The 19,468-nt window shown below is 45.1% G+C and overlaps 1 protein-coding gene across 2 annotated transcripts in view; it reads left to right on the top strand.

Annotated features, from left to right (window-relative positions):
* PLCG2 (phospholipase C gamma 2) overlaps positions 1-19,468 on the top strand; it is a 136,657-nt gene that overhangs the window by 35,182 nt on the left and 82,007 nt on the right. For both annotated transcript variants that reach the window (XM_081031355.1, XM_081031356.1), the window contains exons 3-5: positions 13,084-13,227; positions 15,365-15,458; positions 16,172-16,219. In XM_081031355.1, coding sequence (XP_080887481.1) covers positions 13,084-13,227; positions 15,365-15,458; positions 16,172-16,219 — 286 coding nt within the window. The remainder of the gene's footprint in view (positions 1-13,083; positions 13,228-15,364; positions 15,459-16,171; positions 16,220-19,468) is intronic.

Here is a 19,468-nt window from a genome sequence, read left to right on the forward strand (position 1 = left end):
TTTCAGCACTTCCAAATAGTAAACTTGGTTAATTGTCCATTTGGTACAAATTCATAAAGAATAATCCCTCTGATATCAAAAAAGGTTAGCAACATCGTTGCAACGAGTTCATGAACTTAATTGTCAGACCTCATACAATGGTTAAGAGCACAGGCTTGGGAGCTAGACTGCTGGAGTTCAAATCCTAGCTCAACCAGAGTGGCCTTGGACAAGTTATTGAATCTGCCTCCTGAGTTTCCCCATCTTGGAAATGCGATGACTATTTAAGCCTCACAGGAGTACACGTGTGTCAGATTGCCTGGTGTGCTGCCTGGCTGTACCAGATGCTTCTATAAACATGGCTTCCTTTCTCTTTTCTCCTCTGGTTTTCTCTGAAGCCAAGAGGTCCCAGGTAGGAAGATGAGGACTAGTGTTTTCCGTGGGGGGATTCAATATCAGTCAACCTCCAGAATTTTCTCTACCTTAACTGGTCAAAGTTGAGATAATTATCTCTGTTCTTAGAACCTTTCTTTTCCTATAAAAATCAAGGGTGAACCATCAGACTCAGAGAATGAGACTATGTTTCTGTGCAGTGCTGCTGACTGGATTGAGGTCAGGGGAGGGTGTGATGAGATAAGAGGCTGGTGTTCAAAGGGGAGAGTGCGTTGGCTCTTCCGTAGGTGCTGAGAGCACTTGTGTTCCTTGTGGACACGCATAGAAATTATGTTCTCAGCTGTTTTGTCCTTTGCGAATGGGTGGGCCCCCAAGCCAGGCCCAGTAATGCCACTTCCTCTGGGTTTCAATGACTGGCTTATCAGAAGGCCGCATGAGCCTTCTATTTCTGGTCTGGCTAGAAATAGTATGGATCCTGGTGGAATGCAGAGCATGGAGTTGGCTCTTAGAATGGAGAAGAGGCCCATGGAGGAGGCTCCCCAGTTTCTCCAGGGGAGACCAGGCCTTGCGTGCCATGGCAAATCATGATTTCCAGACAGCGTCCAGGGGACATGACTCAATGGTGGGAGCATAATTCCTTCGCAGTTCCTTTATGGTCATCCTGATCATGTCAAGGACAATATCTGTGTGGTACTAGCATGCTTTCTCTATTTTTTTTTTTTGGATACTCTGTATTTTTTTAACTGAAAATTTATTTGAGATAATTGCAGGTTCGCATAAAGTTGTAAGAAACGCAGAGCGATCCCATGTAGACTTTACCCAGTTTCCCCTAATGGTAACATCTTACGAAACTATAGTGTGAGATCACGGCCAGGATATTGATATGGATTCAATCCACCGCCAATTTCATTCAGATTTCCCGTTTTACTTGTGCTCTGTGTGTGTATTTAGTTCTATACAGCTTTATCCCATGTGTCGGTTCCTGACTCTACCACCACAGTCAAGATTCCGAACAGATCCCTCACCACCAGGATCCCTCAGGTTCCCTCATAATAACCACACCAACCTCCGTTTCTGAAATGTGAACATCTCTTTCTGAAAGACCGAAGATTTCTTTAATAAGGTATAACGTGCATACGGTAAAATGCACAAATAGGGAGTGTAGGCTCAAATGTACACATGTGCACATGTCTGTGACCACCTCCCTCCCCAGATTGGGTCTGGACCACCCCCCAAGCTCTGAGACGTGCTGTCCTCATGAGGTAACCACTGTCCTGACTTCTGTCTCCATTTGTGAGTCCTGCACGGGTAACTCAGCCTCCCTCCCTCTAACAATTGTTCTCTCCCTTTATAGCTCAGAACCAGGCTGAGGACCGTGCCTTTGGCATCACCTGTTTCTAGGCAGAATTTAGTGCTAGTGCCCTGTTTCCACTGACTTTGTTATTTTACACATTCCTTTCATATAGGGTGGGTGGGACTAGTTTTTGTTTTTTTCACCAAAGAACTCATTCTTAAAATATATTATCTATTCAAGTGGAAAAGGTCAAATATTACAGACAGTGCCAGCACTATGCAGATATGGCAAACTTTATAAAATTGATAATCAAATGACTGAAGTTTGAGAAATAGTATCAGAAGCATATATGGCTCCAATAAAACTGCAATCCCAAAACTGGTCAAGCCAGTGGGAGAAAAACAATATTGTTTTATATATATATATATATATATATATATATATATATATATATATATATATATATATATAAATATATAAAACAATATATAATATATATAACAATATATAACAATAATATACACACACACACACACACACACACACATATATAGCCTTTGTACAATGAAGGCCTTCTGTGTAATTTTGATAATACAGTGCTGGTTTAAAGCAAAGCAAGTTAAAATTTTAATAGGCCATGTATAAGGTGGTGAGTCCTTTGTTGAATGCTTTAATGATTTTGTCACATCTGCACACCACCTGTTTTCTACTTAATACATAATTTAAAATTGATTCACTCTTCTTCAGTAAAATTTATGTAGAGGGAACTTTGATCTCAGAGTTCAGAGGTACTGGATATATATTTTTTCCAATTCATATTAAAATACATCGCAATTAAGATGTACGTACAGTATGAGTGCCATATAAAGTCATCTCCCATATCACGTGCATGGGATTCTTCTCATTTAGTTTCCAGCAGGGCGGAGAAAGCATCAAATTTAAGTGACACTGTAATGATGACTATTTAAAGAATTATTTGATGGTCAGTGTATGGGGTTTTAGCTGGCCAGTTCGTAAAGCTCCTCTTTTTCTCTTCTCCTGAGTTTGGAAACAATTGAGAACTGAAGCACAGGTAACTGATAAATTCTTACAAGAAGGTCTGTTTTGTAGTTTGAGCGGCCTGGAGAGTCTGGCTTATAATAAATCTCTGGCCCCTGACCCTTGACTTGCTCACTGGCACCCACAGGCATCTTAGAGTCAGCCCCCCCTCTGAGCAACACGGAGTAGGACAGAGCATGTGGTTCCTGGGGCCTACATTGGACCAGAACTGGGCAAGGAGGCTGTTCGGGGCATGCCCAGTTTCTTCTTCCGGACTCTCCTGTCTGAGAGTGCTCCCTGCTCCCCTGGGGAGACGGATTCCCTGAAGGGAAGAGAAGCCTGGTCAGTTCTTCAGTATCACTTCAAACTCTTAAACACCCATGAAATAGTCTGTCCAAAAAAGAAATGAAAAAAGAATATTATATAAATGGGAAAAATTTGGGGTGAATACAAAGCATTACAGTAACAGCTACCCAATTATTTGAGTGTTGTTAAAAAGTCTCTTTATATGGAAGTTTGAAGCTCAAATATTCGTCAGTGGCTGTCAACACCGTCTCAACAATTGTTAATTATTTTTTAACAAAGAAGATGAGGGCAGCCTCCACCCCCATCTCTATCTAGGCTTTAAAGTAATTTTTAATGTCTGAAACTCAGTTTACCAAGTTCTTTCAGGTATATCTACCTATGGGGTAGGTATTATTTCCCCATTTTGCAGATGAGAAAAGCAGAGGCTAAACTAGAATGAAGAAACCCATGCCAAGGCGCAGAGCTGGGGTAGGTAGAGTTGGACTTGAACTGCTAGATTCAAGTCCATGGCTGCTAGATTTTTCTGAAGTTGGGCTGTTTCCATTCTCCCATGTTGAACCTTTTCTAACTGTGTTCTGCAGCGTATCTTATTTATCTGACTTCAAGGTCAGATGCTACTATGGATGTGAAATAACCCGATACCCTAAGCTTTTAAAGCAGGGTTCTTCACTGAGACATAGCAACACTGAGACAAAGTGAAACCAGCAGCAGTGGTGAAGGTGTTATTGAAAGGTGGTACGAGAGAACATTCATCCCAATAGTTACACTAACCTTGACTGAGACCTCCTGGGGGGTGCTGTCGTTTTTTTTTGATTTCATGTAACTGCTTCTTGGTTGCTGAGCAGCTCAGTAAGGGTGCTTTCACTGTGTGTGCAGGTGAAGAAAGCACAGAGGGGACTTGCCCAAGTTCCCAACCACCATTATAGAGCAGAGCTGGGATTTTTTTAAAATTAATTTCAGGTGTACAAAACAATGTAATAGTTATACATTTACACCCCTCACAAAGTGATAATCCCCCTCCCCCAATCTACGACCCTCTGACATCGTATATAGGTGTTACAATTCATTGACTCTTTCCCTGTGCTGTACTCCACATCCTGTGACTTTATGTATATTATAATTGACATTCATTGTTATTCAGCTTCAGCTTCAGGTGTACACTGCTGGTCAAGTACACAGGTGGTCAGGCATCTGCACAGTACATTCATGAAGTGGACAGGGAAGTGAGGGTATTAGAAAGCAGAGCTGGGATTTGAACCAAGGTCTCTGCCCTCCAGGTCTCTGCGCTCTCTGCCCTCCTCTGCCCTCTGTCTCCTCCCGCTGCTCCAGGTTAACTCCAGCCTTCAGATCTCAGCCAAGACTCACGCTCATAGAAAAGACTTCCTCACCCTTGCTGGGGAGAAGTCCCAGTGTAGACATTATTCTGTTCCTCTTAGGTGTTTAGCACGGTTATATGCTCTTGTCTGGTTTGGACAGGGTCTGTCCTCCCTTCCAGGCTCGGAGCTTCCGAGAAAGTGGACCGGGTCTGTCTGCTTCACTCCCACTCTCAGCATGATGCTCACTCACTACCTGGCTGACTGAATGACTGAAAGTAGGAAAGGAGAATGGGAGTACATGTGGGAAGGTGCCCGAGCCTCGCCTGTTTCTTTTCCTCTTGAATCCGCCTGGAGCTTCCTTAAAGATACTTTGTTAAGCTTGTTGGCAGATGGTGCCACTTGAGGTGTGGAAATTGGGGAAAAAGCCATGGTGTGAAAGTAGGAAGATGTTCCAGGTAGGGTGGTGGGCAGCCTCGGAGCAGCCCAGAATCAAGAGTGGGAGGAGAAAGGAAACAGGAGTTTGAAGAACACTGTCATGGGGACAGATGGCAAGGGTGGTGGTGGAGGGAGGGAGAGAGTGGGAGGAGACTGAAAACCCAAGTGTGCCTCCGCAGGTGACAGGTGGAGAGGGCAGTAGGAGGTCAGACAGAGCTGAGAAAGACCCGAGGTGATGCTGGGAAAGTTGGGGGACGTTGAGCAAAGATGAGGTCTTGCTTCTGTGGCTGTGTTATCTTACTTCTTCAAGCAGGAAACAGGGCTGCTGAGCCCCACCACATGAGTGTACAGCGTTTGAGTTCTGGCCACCAGAGCCTCCTCTGAAAATAAAGTCGGTCATCTTAATGACTGTGGGCGCCGTTGGTAAAAATTGCAACCAATGCAGATCAAGCCCCCGCTTGCCTGCCGTTTGCACATCGACCTTCCTACCAGTAACCACTATTATCAGCAAATTTGTGGGAATCTTTTTTTTTAAACATTTTTCACACTTTTGCACACACATGTGCATGTGTACAAATATGACCATCCCCCTTAGCTGAGCCTAACTCCTTCCTGAAAACATGACGGAGAGCATGTTTTTTGCATAGCAGTATGTTGTGGCATGTTACATGGATACAAATGAGGTGCATTACAATCAACTGGAGAAAACCCATCCAATTTCCCCAGTATTGCTTAACATTTGTAAACGCCTAGAAACCAACCCACCGAAGAATATTTCTGCACCGTTACAAAGCATTGACAGCAAGCAACCAATGCAATACCTAATTATTAGATACTTTAGTCAACTTGTTACTGGGCATGTTTGCGAAAAGGAGGTAGGATGCTACATGGTATTGGTTTTGAATTTTGATTTTTTCCCCTGTCCTCTAGCTACTCTGTAACTTAATAGAAATGACAATGAAATAGTCTGTGAAAAATACTGAAGATTTCATCTAAATTGGACTCTGGTTGGTAGTTTGCTTGTCAGAAGTAAACACGAGGACTGAAGAAGGACCCAGTAGGGTGGGCAGGACACTAGGTTTGATGCATGATGATTTTCAACATGAGAGGGCTGGACATGCTCCTTTCCTGTTGCAGACTGATACACACCAATATTTTCACTGGTGCCTGCACCTGAATGTCCTATAGCAAGTATGCGATTAGGGTGGTGCATTTTGGGTAAAAATGTTTGCAAGTTCTAGTGGATATTCAGATAGTGAGAATTTGGATAGTGACAGACACCTATGTACAATATGGATATATGCACGCATAAATGTGTGTGTGTACATGTGGGTCCACACGCACATATAGACACAAGCACATGCATCTAGTGTCCTACTTATGTAAGCCATTGTGGAGTTTTTTTCCCACATCAATACGTATGGATCTGCCTCTTCAATTTCCACAATAGATAAATTGAGGGACTGTTTTTTCTTATGCCTAATGTGAGTCCAGATTTATTCCATTGCATTAATAATCTTAAAAATAATAGCTAGCAAGAGCTTAAAAGTTACTACATCTTTATTTGTTAAAATCAGTAGGCACTATTTTAATACACACATATGAGCACACACACATATATAGATAACACACTCATTTCATCCTGAAAGAGCACTGTGTGAGAAGACTGTTACCACTCCTGTTCACATGAGGAAATGGAGGCATGGACAGGTGAATGAAGGTCCTGCTCAGCGCCACCTGCTGAAAGCTGGGATTCAAACCCAAGCGAGCTGGTTCCAGAGTCCATCTGCTAATCACCAGCCACACGCTTCTCGTGACTCGGGAGGCCCCTGGGAACCTGCGAGTTTACAATCCCAGCATGTCCCAGGATTTTATTTGCAGCCACAGGTCAGAAATGTGGTTTGGGATTCACATCATTGAGTACAGTGGGCCTTATCCCTGTCGCTGCTGGGCACAGCGAAAAGTGCCACTCAGACCCTGCCGATTTCCAAATAGAAAAACATCCCCATTGGCAAGAGATTTCCTTCCCACCTTTTTGGGGCTCCTGGTAGTCAAGGGGGTGGCTGAACAATAGGCAGCCCTCTGGTGCCTCGGGAGCTGGCCCCTGCTTGCCCAGAAGGTCTGGGAAGTAGTAGTGACAGCTTGGTGGTGGCTCCACTGACACCTTCTCCTCATGGAGGTCCCAGCCACAGGCTCATGCTCAGCAGGTGACTTTCCACCTACGTTCCAGTGCCCTTCCTGGCCTGGGTTGATGGCTGGGTACCTCGCCAATACACCTGCAGCCCTGACGGTGTAGTCAGCAGGGCACTGCTTTCTATTCCTAGGAAATACCCAAGAGAATTGAAAACAGGTGTTCAGACAGAAACTTGTGTGTGAATGTTCATAGCCACACTATTCACAGTAGCCAAAGGGTGGAAACAACTCAGACGTCCCTCAGTGGATGAATGGGTACCCAAAATATGGTCTCTTCATACAATGGAATATTATTCATCTGTGGCAAGGAATGAAGCAGTGACACATGCTGCAACACGGACGACCCTTGAAGACATCACGCTGAGTGAAAGAAGCCAGACGCCCAAGACCGCCTACTGCATGATTCCATTTACATGACATGTGCAGAACAGGCCAATCTATAGAGACTGAAAGTAGATTCGTGGTTTACAAGGGCTGGTGTGGGGCTGAGAGGGGAATGGGGAGTGGTAGCTCAAGGGTATGGGTTTCTCTTTGTGGTGATGAAAGTGTTCTTCAGTTGACTCTCGTGGTGGTTGTACAAATCTGTGAGTATACTAAGAGCCATTGAACTGTACCCTTTAATTGGATGAATTGTACGATATGTGATCTTTATCTTAATGCAGATGTAACATTGCTGGGGAGCGAGAGAGCGCGCGAGCGCATGCGCTGATATTCTGTAATTCCAGAACCACCTGTTGACCTGAGACGCTGTTAGGGATATGGGACGGACAGAGGGCAGTCACACCTTGTCCTGTTTCCCTGTCGCGGCTCTCCTGGGGAAGCCCAGAGAAACCCTTCTCTTCAATAACTGGGACTGGTCTGCATGCGTCACTGTCCTGTCTGAACTAGAGAGACACTGGGCCTGTGACCCCCTCAAACATGCTGATCCCTGCGTCTTGTTGGGGTGGAGCAGAAATCAAAAGCCTGAGGTAGCAGAGGCTGCCACGGGCTGACCCTGACTGCACTAGCACCCACTTCTGCGTGTTGAAGGCAGCATGGCGTCTGATCACTGCTGCCCTCTGCCTGAGGCCTGGGGAGTTAAGGCCCCCAGAAGCTCTCAACCCCCAGCAGATGGAGGTTGGGGGATAAATACCCCAGCTCCCTTGCTCCTCGGTGGGACGGATCAACTCCGAGGAGTCTGAGTCCCCTGTGGGATCAGCTCCCGATGTTCACGGGATACCAACTTGACAACATGGCAGCCCCCTTATCTACTCCTTCCCTTCGCCCTGTCACTTTCTCACTCCTCTACTGGTGTTTCCTGGGATCACCTCCTCAACACACTGTTGGTGCTCACATCCTTGTTTCGGGGTCTGCTTCTGGGGAAAGCCACACCAAACCCCCCGAGAAACCTAATGCATTCATTCTGTGGGTATCTGCGTTTCTATTCTGTCCCAGGCTCTGATGTAGGTGGCAGTGAGCCTCCAGTTGTGAAGGGGACACACACTGTCCCTGTTCTCCTGGGGCTTAGAGGAGGGAGCGGATACACAGGGAAACAAATAAGCCTATAAATGCAAATGAGGCTAGTGAAGACTTTTACAGCACAGATATGAAAATAACAGGATGCATTAATAAAGGGAGGTGGGGAAGGACGGCATATTGGGATGAAGTCACTTACCTGAGACGGATGTGGGCAGGAGGCAGTTTGTGTGTGCGTGCGTGCGTGCACGTGTGATGGGGTGGGCTACTGGAGCACAGTGGGGAGAGGTCTGCACATCCTACTGCTGCTCTCAGAGTTGCTTGCTTGACCACAGGAAGCAATATAAGGGTTTGAATCCTGGCTCTTCCACTTACTGGCTGGTGAACCTGGTCAATGTACATCACCTCTCCATGCCTCAGTTTCCTCATCTGTATAATAGCGACAGTCATTGTACCTGCCTCACAGTGTTGTTGTGAGAATTGAGAAATCAGCGTAGAGGTGCTATCTTTGCCTGCCCAGACTGCGTTACCAGGCCTGTACACCCCTCTCCTAGCTGCTGGAGGCAGGGAGGACGAGAAGCCAGCCTCCCTGCCTCCAGGAGAACTCACTTACCTGGTGTGGTCCATGCTCCAGAGCCCCCAGGAGACCTGTCCGAAGCCCATCCTCCACTGGGACCACTACCTAGTTTAGCTTTCTTCTCCCACCCCTTCCTGCTCCTGCACTCCCTTCTTCTTTGAGCACCTTCCATCCCCCCAGTAAACCCTTGAACAACAATCCCTACCTCAGGCTCAGCTTCCAGAGAACTGGCCAACAATGGCGTGGAAAGCGTTGGCCCTGTGCCTGGCACATAGTAAGTAAGAGTTTTACGTGATTCTTATTGCCTTTATTTTTATCCTCACGATGATGCTGATATGTCTGTAAGACTCTTGAGGGCCAGGACCAAGTAAGCACATCCAGCAGAAGGTCTGGCTAACGGGTAAAAGTGTGATGGACAGCTAATCCATGTTCATAGATAGGAAGACTCAATGTCAGTTCTTCCCAACTCGATCTATAGATTCAACACAATCCCAATAAGAATTCCAACAAGTAATTTGGTAGATACCGACGAACTGATTCTAAAGTTTATATGGAAAGGCAAAAGGCCCAGAATATCCAACACAACATTGAAGAAGAAGACCAAAGTCAGAGGACTGATGCTATACTACTTCGAGACTTACTATAAAGCTATATATTAATAGTTACCAATACAGTGTGGTGTTAGGGAAAGAATAAGCAAATAGATCAATGGGGCAGACTAGAGAGCCCAGAAATAGACCCAACACAAATATAGTCAACTAATCTAAGGAACAAAGGCAATTCAATGAAGAGAGCATAGTCTTTTCAGAAGTATGATGAATAAGCCAATATTTATCTGGGGAGAAGAAAGAGGGAAGTGGTCAGATGTCGTAATGGAGGTGATGACCAGTCCCGGCTGAGGAAGGTGGATACCTGCAGTCCTCTCTGGGGCAGGGCTGGCCTCCAAAGGATGCTTGCGTAGGCTGAATTGAAAGGCGGTGTATCGATGATCAGGGAGGTTTGATTAGAGTGGCGTGTTTATATTTCATTCTCTTTCTGTCTCCCATGTTTCTTTCTCTCTTTCTGAGTTTGTATGTGTGCATGTTTGCACCTCTCTTCTTACCTGGGTGGCTTGTCCTCTGGTCATGGCTGGTGTCTCTGTTCTTCTTTCACCCTGTTTGAGCGTCTCCATTTATGTTTGTTCATATGTGTGTGTGTGTGTGTCTGTGTGTGTTTCCCCCTCAGCCCCATTTCCAGTTTTGTCCCTGTCTGCGTCCCTGTCTCTCTCTGTCCCCATTCCCTTTCCACAACTATTTTTTGGGCTCCACTGTATACCACACCCTCTACTTGGAGTGGGGATACAGTGGTGAGGAAAGGAGCACCACCTAGGGAAACAGCTCTGAATCCACGATTCATACCAGTAAGTATTTGCCTCTGGTCATTGCTGTTGGGGAGAGGGGCTTGGTCTACACAAGAGCAGGAGCTGGAGTTTTTCCTGTGAGTTTGATGGTGATTAAGCTGAACCTAGAAGGGAGAACTTTGAGTTAACCAAGCTAAGAGCATTCCTAGCAGAACCAACAGCATGTGCGAATGTCTTACGGTGGGAGTGAGCATGACTCACTGGAGGTTCTGAGATTGGGCAACTGTGGCTGGAGCATGGAGGTTGAGGGCACACAGGGGTCAACCCTGCGCCTTGGTTCTTAGTCCTAACAGCATTGGGACAACATCGGGAGGTTTGAAGCCTAGGAGTTGCATGACCATATCTGTATTTCATAAACATGGTGCTGGGGGTAACTTCTGGCCATTTCAGTAGACCAAGCAAGAGATAACAGTGGCTTGGACTATGGTGTTGCCCATGGAAATGGATACCGTAGAAGGTGACAGATTCAAGAGCAATTTAGAAAGTAGAACTGATAAGACTTGGTGACTGCCTGAAGACCGTGTTACATTATCTGAAGATTTTTTTTGTTTCATACATGTGTCAAATTTTTATTATAATTTGGCTGCAAGGATAAAAGCTCACAGTACGCTAATTTAAAGATTATCTCTTGGAGATGTTTTATGGGGAAAGAGACTGGTAAGATAATCATTGTTTGACTAGATAAGAAAAAAAGAGTATTTGTTTAGAATCATTAGATTCTTGACTGACAGTCAACTGGATGGGTAACTCATTTCTGAGAACAAACCTTAATACCTTTCATGTTCTTAAATAACTGCAAAAGCAGTTAAATCAGCAATGCTGATTTTCTCCTAGAAGGTTGTGAATTTCAGAGCACACAAAGGATCTGTGTTTTGTTATTTATTTTTGAGGACTGAAGTTAAAGAGAAGAGATAAGACTCCCAGGTTTCAGGGATGGGTGAAAAATGGGGATATGACCCCCCACCCTTCTACCTGCCCAAGGTTTATAGACACCACCCCCCTCCCAATAATAGGGCCACCCATAGTTAATAACTAGTTTTTAAAACTTTTTATTTTGAAACAATTTTAGATTCATGCAGACATTGCAAAAATGGTACAGAATGTGTACCATTCATCCAGCTTCCCCCAGTGGTAACATCTTTCATAACCATAGTTATCAAACCCAGGAAATTGACACTTGACAATATTATGAAATATACTACAGACCTTCATTGTTTTTTCACCATTTTTTACATGCACTTGCTTTTTGTTTTATTTCCTTTATATTTTGGTGACTAGTTCTATGGAATTTTATCACCTGTATAGATTTGTGTAACCACTGTCCAACGCACACGACAGAATAAATGGTGTTTGTTTAAAGTCTTTTCATGTTACTTCATGATTCTGGTCCCCCAAAGTTTTTTCAATCTAGCTAGACCCTGGTAAAAAAGCAAAGAACTTTTAGTTCATTTCATCCCCTCTCTCTCCTATGATTTCATTCTCCGTATCCCCACTCTTGCTGCTACCTCTGAATGGCGATGAACCTTTCCTGCTTTCAACTCTGACTCTATGTGCCTTTGTTCATCTGTCTAAACTTCATCTGTCTTCTTCCTTGATCCCAGGTCAGAGCTGAGATTTCCTTCCCTACCTTCTCTTTTCCAGGAATACCTCTTTTTTCTGTTTTTCTGTTCAATGCGAGCACTTAGCTGTATGTACCCAGACTCTTATGGTAGCAAGGGACAGAAACTCATTTCATACAAACCTAAGAAAAAAGAATTTGGTAGATGAGGGTTAACGGGCTCAAATATGTGGTGATGGAAGAACTGATTCTGGGTGGTGAACACACAATGTGATATATAGATGATGTATTATAGAATTGTACACTTGAAACCTATGTAACTTTACTAACCATTGTCACCGCAATAAACTTTAATTAAAAAAAAGAATTTATTGCATCATGTAAGTAATACGTTTCAGGGCAGAAGTGGCTTCAAGCCTGACTGGACCCAGGGGTTCAAATAGTGTATCAGGGCTCAATCTTTTCTTTCTACACGGCAGGTAACATGGTCCCTGCTACCCCAGACTCATGTTTTATCAGTGAGGTAGCAGCAGCAGCAGCAGGAAAAATTTTATGAATAGCTTTGGCCAAATAATTCCCAGGAGGATGCTGATGGGCCCAGCTTGGGCCATGTGCTTGTCCCTGACCATTCACTATGCCAGGGGTGGGCACTTTGGTCATTCCTAGGACCCTTGGACACATCTTTGGCTCATTGTGGTCGGAGGTTGGGAGGGGTGGCTCAGTTTCATCTGAAGCATGTGGAATGGGTCCCACCCAGGAAAAGGTGCTTCTTTGGACAGAAGAAATGGGAGGAAGGGACAGGTTGAGTCTGTCTCTTTGTGACAGTACACAGTTCACTGATTACCGTATGGCAGGTAAGGGGGGCTCCCTTGCTTGGGTTAGGATGGATTTCTTCTTTGTTTTTGTTATCTATTGCTGTACAACTATTCCAGTACTTAGTGGCTTAAAATAACAAGCATTTTATTTATTTGCACATAATCATGTGATTTGGGCAGGGCTGAGAGGCTGGGACAACTCATCTTCATTCTGTGGAATGAAGGAGCTGGGCTATGTGTCTGGAATGCAGGCATGTGGCTGCATCCTTGGCGGGGGCTGGTGGTGAACACAGCTCCTAATTGGCTCATGTTAATTTTCTTTTAGTGGATATCATGGAAATAAAGGAAATCCGCCCAGGGAAGAACTCCAAGGATTTTGAACGTGCAAAAGCAGTCCGCCAGAAGGAAGACTGCTGTTTTACCATCTTGTATGGCAGCCAGTTTGTCCTCAGCACACTCAGCTTAGCAGGTAGGTACACATCCAGGCGCTTTTTCATCCGCCCTGTGCCTCAGTTTCCTTCCTAGGACGTTCTCTAATGGCAAGATGCTCACACCTGCCTGCCTGCTAAGGCATGTTTCGGGGCATCGTGATTTTGAATCCTAACCCTGCCCCTTTCTAGCTGTGTCACTTTGGGCAAGCTACTCAACCTCTCTGAGCTGCAGTTTCTCCACTGCAATGGGAAGAATCATAACGCTGACCTCTTTGGGATGTTGTAAGGGTTATGTTATGGCTCATGCTGAGAGCTAAAGGTTGAAACCTATGTAACTGTCCAACTGACGCTAGCCTACATCATTTATTCAACATGACTGAACTAAAGGAACGTCCTTGAACTCTTGTATCTCACACACGTAAATGTGCACACACACAATAGAGAGACACATACATACACATACACATATATGCACACATGCATGCACACACATGCATGCACACCCATGTGCACACACATGCACACATAGACAAACGTGTGAGATTTCTGGCCCTCCTTGTAAATCCACCAAAAAGCCAAAGAGGCCTCTGAGAGGCCAGAAGAAGAGCTGTGAGAAAGCTCAGGCATTTTACTCGGGCAGAAGCTTGGAGCTGCTTTCAGGTCCAATCCTAGAATTTATTGACTTAGAACCATATACATAATCATGACTGATAAGTCAGAAAATAAATACCATTGAAAGTAGACCAAAATGGGGGGAAACTATGCAAGATGAGCCACCTTCGGGACATTTCATTTAGGGGCTAATAGCTCCCATTGATTTAATTTCTCGTTCATTCTTTCACTAGGCGTCTTTTGAGCAGATGCTCTGAACTAGGTTATGCCAGATGGCAGTGGAGCTATAAAAGTGGATAAGACCCAGTCACTGCCTATAAGGAGCTCACAGTCTATTTGGGAGACAGGTGTGTGGACAGGAAGTTAACAGTACACTGATAAGAGCAGTAGTCCATGCATAATGCACTGTGATGAGGAGTACAGAGTGCCTGCAGCCAGGGAAGGCTTTGCGGAGGAGGCCACTTTTAAACTGGCTATTGAGGCATTAGTAGGAGTTAGAGGGAAAGAGGGAAGATGGTCCAAGGAGAGGACATTGCATGTGCGAGGGCTAGAAGGAGGGAAATAGCAAGCTGGATGTGGGAAATGATGAGTGCGTGTCTGATTGGCAGTGGGTGGCAGGTGGCAGAGATGGGCAGGAGAGAAAGGGGCTCGTGACCACGAACCTTTAGAGCTGTGTCCCCTTAGCCCCACTGTAGGTGTGGCCTGGCTGTGGTTCTTGGTAGGCAGACCATGAGAATCCAAGCAAGACTTGGAGCACAGGATGCCAGCTTTGGGGTGTGTCCCACTCTGGGGTTCCTCTTCCAGAGCTCTGGAATTCAAGGTCAGGTCGAGCGGTGGGCAAGATATGGATTCAGATCCCAGCTTCTTTTACTGGCTCTTTGACAGGACTCTAAACCCTGTGAGCCTTGGTTTTTCTCCTCATCTGCGCGGGAAGAACAAGAGCAGCAATGTTGGCATGGTCTGGTCTAGACTAACAAGACACCTGGTGGTTAGATGTTTACTGACTCGACGAGGTGTTTGCATTGCTAGCTCCATGTCACTGATGAGGAAATGAGGCACAAAGGGAACGTCACACAGCCCTGAGGTGGTACCGTGGGACTTGGTGATGATGCCAAGTTCTTCACCGCCCCGTGTTGCTGCTTCCTGCATGGGTGTCAGTGTTACCTACTTTCCACTTCTCTCTCTGGCCTTGGTTGGAAATGGGAAATGCTGAGGGCTGCTCAGGATTGTGGTAGAGGCTACTCCAGGCCCTGCATCTTATTCATTAGCATAGGGTTAAAAGCTAAAACTCTTTAAAAAAATATCACCTTCCTGTCACTCTTGTCGAAGGCTCATTTTGGGCCCATGGCCTCATCTCAGACAAAAAGCACGTCTTAGAATCATGACGGTGGGAAGGAGATGCCTTCTTGGTGTCCTCTTGCAAAATTGCAAACTGACATAGGCTTTTCACATCCCCACGGTCTCTATGGGGTTGGGAAGGCCCGGGAGGCCGGGGCCGGAGTCCCTAAGCAGATGTCTTCCCAGGGAGTAACACAACGTTTCTGATCCCATTCATCTCTCTAGCTGACTCTAAGGAAGATGCAACTAAGTGGCTCTCGGGCTTGAAAATCTTACACCAAGAAGTGATGAGCGCGTCTACACCTACCATCATTGAGAGGTATGGGCTTTTGCCTGTTTGTCTCTGTTTTCGCTCACTCATTCATTTTTTCTGCTTCCTTTAGCCAACATAGGCAAAGAAAAGAAAAATGGGACATTTGATCTTGGAGGCTCATTGAGTGCCTTGTATGCAGTAGGTACCCAATAGTGGCTGTGGACTCTCCAATGTCCCACAGAAGAGCCTCTCTTGGTTTGGGTCCTTGGCCTGTTGGGTGAAGAGTGCATTGGAACTGAGACAGAAACACGCATTGGTGTTTTGTTTGAGGGGATGGCTGGAGGGCTTCCTTCTTACAGGATGTAAGAAGGCATTAAGCTGACTCATTAAGGGACAGTCAGAGGCAAGGTCTGCCACTCAGGACTGTCTCGTCAATGTCGTGGATGTCTGGATGGGATTGGTGTGTGAATTATTGTCCCCCTAATAAACCAAGGCCCACTGATTTCCACCATTTTTTTCCTACCAGCTTTTTGGGGATTAACGGATACCATCAGAGGGAATCGTCAGTTTAAAGAATGCCAGCCCCTACGAGCTGAAGAGGCCTCTCGGCTCAGCTAGGGCATTTCAACCACAAGGAGAAAATTGCTTTCTTTCTGAGTTAGAAAGCTGAAAAACCCTTCCCAGTTTCCTTTGTTCCCATCCTGTAGAAGTCAGACTTGCATAATTTTCTAACTTTCTCTCTCACTCTCATTTTTGTTTTGTCTCCACTCTCTTCCAAGTTGGCTGAGAAAGCAGATTTATTCTGTGGATCAAACCAGGAGAAACAGGTAAGATTCATTCCCGTTTTTGTGGTTTTTCTCTGGATCATTGTGGACTCCGATTTTCATTCTTTCTCTAAATATTCCAGGGAGTTGGATGGAGCATGTTTTGTGGTGTGGAGAGGTCCTTAGGAGGTCAGATTTAACCTACAAAGGGCCAGACGTTATGTGAGGTGCTGGGGGTTTGATGGTGACAGCAGCTCCACCTGTGTGGAGCCTCTTTCCAGTGGAAAACTTGAGTCCATCTGCAGAGACAACTTCTCTGCCACAGACCACTTGGAGTTCATCAGTTAGGCGTCCACATTTAATCACCATGGCTCCTGCTCTTACCTTGTGATGGGAGAGAGATTGACCGTAAAGAAGTGAACCAAGTTAAATAGCGATGGTTATGAGGGCTGGGCAGACATGAGACACTGATGTGATGACGTGTAATTCAGTGGATTTGACCTGCTCACTTAATACATCTTGGAATGGTTCCTTGTCAGCACACACAATATGCTATGCCAGACATTTTTGTAACAAGCGTGGTTTGTCCTTGGATGAAGGCAGTGTAATTTCCTCATTGGTGAGAAATCATTTCCTTCTTGATGGACGCAGAGTTGTCCCTGGTTCTTTGTTGTGTTTGTGATAATGTTGCTATGGAAACCTTTGGGATTAGACACCTTTTTGTTAACTTGTGTGAGGAGGATATGAGCAGTGTGAAATCCTACAATTGTGATACCAGCAGCAAAATGTCTTCCCATCTAGCATTTTGAGAGGTGGTGGCAATCTATATTTCTACCAGTGGTGCAGGAGAGCTCGTTTCCCTATGCCCTGTATTGCTGGACTTTGACCTTAGTTAACTGATGGGTGAACGGCAACGCAGATTTTTGCTTAAATTTGCATTTCTTTGTTTTTGGGTGAGGTTGAAATTCTCTCATCCATTTTTTCTTAGGTATGAGCCAGTTCTTATGAATACTATAACAATAAAAATTACCATTTATTGAGCACACCAGGTACTGTGCGAAGCACCGGATAATCATTGTTCATTTGAGTCTCCCATCAGGCGTTTCTTCAATTTCTAAATGATTTTCCTTCCTTCCATTCTCTGTTAAGATATGTCCATATCACAGCCAAGGAACAACTAACCTCTACAACGCTTCCCCTCTTGTTCCTGGAAGCCTTTCCATCTCTAAGGTGCCTTTGGGTCAGGCCAGTGGCCTCCATCACTCATTGGTTTCAGAGTTTGGGGGTGCCCCCATGATCTCTCTACACACACCTGGTGGGATGTAAACGTGAAGTGCTGAAAAGTTTAGTAATGTTGTTAAGTCAGCCAGCAGCTTACTTCATGTCTGTCTGTCCACCTGCCTTCCCTGCCCTCCTCCTCCGCTCCTCCAGCACTCCCTGTGTGGTCCACACCCTGGGCCATGCTCTGGTGTTAACAGAGATGGATCCGATGAGGTCCCTGCATTGGAGGATTTTGTACACACTGGGCTCTTTCAGCCCCAGAGGTGGTGTCTCCTATGAGTGTTTCCTTTCTCCATGGCTCAGGGGTGACTCACAGTAGAGTTTGGCACAGGCTTGATGGATGGAGCCTCCTGGGCCCTCTCTCCATGCAGTAGTGAGACGAGGTTGTTGATCTGGTTCTGAAGTCTGCTTCTTCGTCTCTTGTTGTCAAGAAATGGAAGCCTCCCTCCAGCTCTCTTGCTCAGAATGAAATCTTGCAAGTCTTTTTGCGGAGATCCGTCTTTCTGTCAGCTGGTCTAGAACCTTCAGCAGAGAGGAAGTCTGTTTCTGAATTTGATTCCTTGTTTCTTGCTTATCACCTCCTCTCCCCGACCTCCCTTCCAGTGGGCAGAGTCCCGCTGTCTGTCAACATGTGGAAAAATCCCACCTTTCCCGTGGCACTCCGAGGCCCCGAGGGAGTTTCTCAAAAGGAACTTTGACCAGGGTGCCAATGAAAGGGCAACTGACTTCTGTTCTGCCAAGTTCCCCTCCTTTCCTGTCGCCCACAACTAATCACATTTCCTGAAGGAAAACAAAGGAGCAACAGAAGCAAAGGAAAGACCTAAGGTGGCAGGAGGCGGCCCTGAGCTGGCCCAGCGCGGGCAGTGCCCAATCCCCAGCTGTTTTCCTTGGCCTAAATACCCTGTTTTAACTTCCAACATCTTGGGGACAAAATGTTAGCAGCTGGCATTTGTTGAGAAGTCGCTTTGCACAGCCACCATGCTGAGCACTTTTCATACTTACAGAATTATGGAATGCTGATGGAATGCTCTCAGACTGGTGAGCAAGGTCTCCTTGGATCCATTACATAAGATGCCGAGGCCAAGAGATGTTAAATAACTTGTCTACAGCAACCTGCCTTGTCAGGCGTGGCCTTAGGGTTTGATGCTCACCTGTCACTACTTGATATTGCCTTTTCTTTTCTTTTTTTTTTTTTTTAAATGGTGCTTTTGAAAGCTGGGAAAAGGCAAAATCTTTCCTTCTCCACCATGACCTATGACTAAAAAAATATTTAGTTTCTTTTATTGTGTGGTAAAGTATACGTAATATTAAAATTTACCATTTTAAGTGCACACTTTTGTGGCATTAAGTACGTTCACATTATTATGCAACCATTGCCACCATCCATCTCCAGAACTCTTTTCATCTTGTAAAACGAAACTCTTTCCCCATTAAACCAGAAATCTCCATTTCCTCCGCCTCCCAGCCTCTGCTAACTTCTATTCCACTTTCTGTCTCTATGAATCTGACTATTCTAGTCACCCCATATAAGTGGAATCATACAGTATTTGTTCTTTTGTGACCGGCATATTTTACCAGCATAATGTCCTTAGGGTTTATCCATGCTGTAGCATGGGTCAAAATTTCTTGCCTTTTTAAAGGCTGATTAACATTCCATTGTATGTATATGCCACATTTTGTTTATCTGTTGTTCATCTTTTGGTAGACACTTGGGTTGCGTCCACCTCTTGGCAATTGTGAGTATTATTGCTGTGAACAGGTGTGTTTAAGTCCCTGCTTTCAATTGATGTGTGCGTGACTCAGATGTGGAATTATTGGGTCAAATGATTAAATTGCCATATTGTTTTCATAGCAGGTACAACCATTTTCCGTTACCCGCAATACACAAGGGTTCCATTTTTTCCCCACTTCCTTATCAACTCTTGTTATTTTCTATTTTTTTATTTTTTGATAATAGCCATCGCAGTGGGTGTTAAATAGTGTTTCATTTTGGTTTTTATTTGCATTTTCCTAGTGGCTAGTGACGCTGAG

The sequence above is a fragment of the Rhinolophus hipposideros genome (assembly GCF_964194185.1).
Source record: "Rhinolophus hipposideros genome assembly, chromosome: 21".
Taxonomy (NCBI): Eukaryota; Metazoa; Chordata; class Mammalia; order Chiroptera; family Rhinolophidae; genus Rhinolophus; species Rhinolophus hipposideros.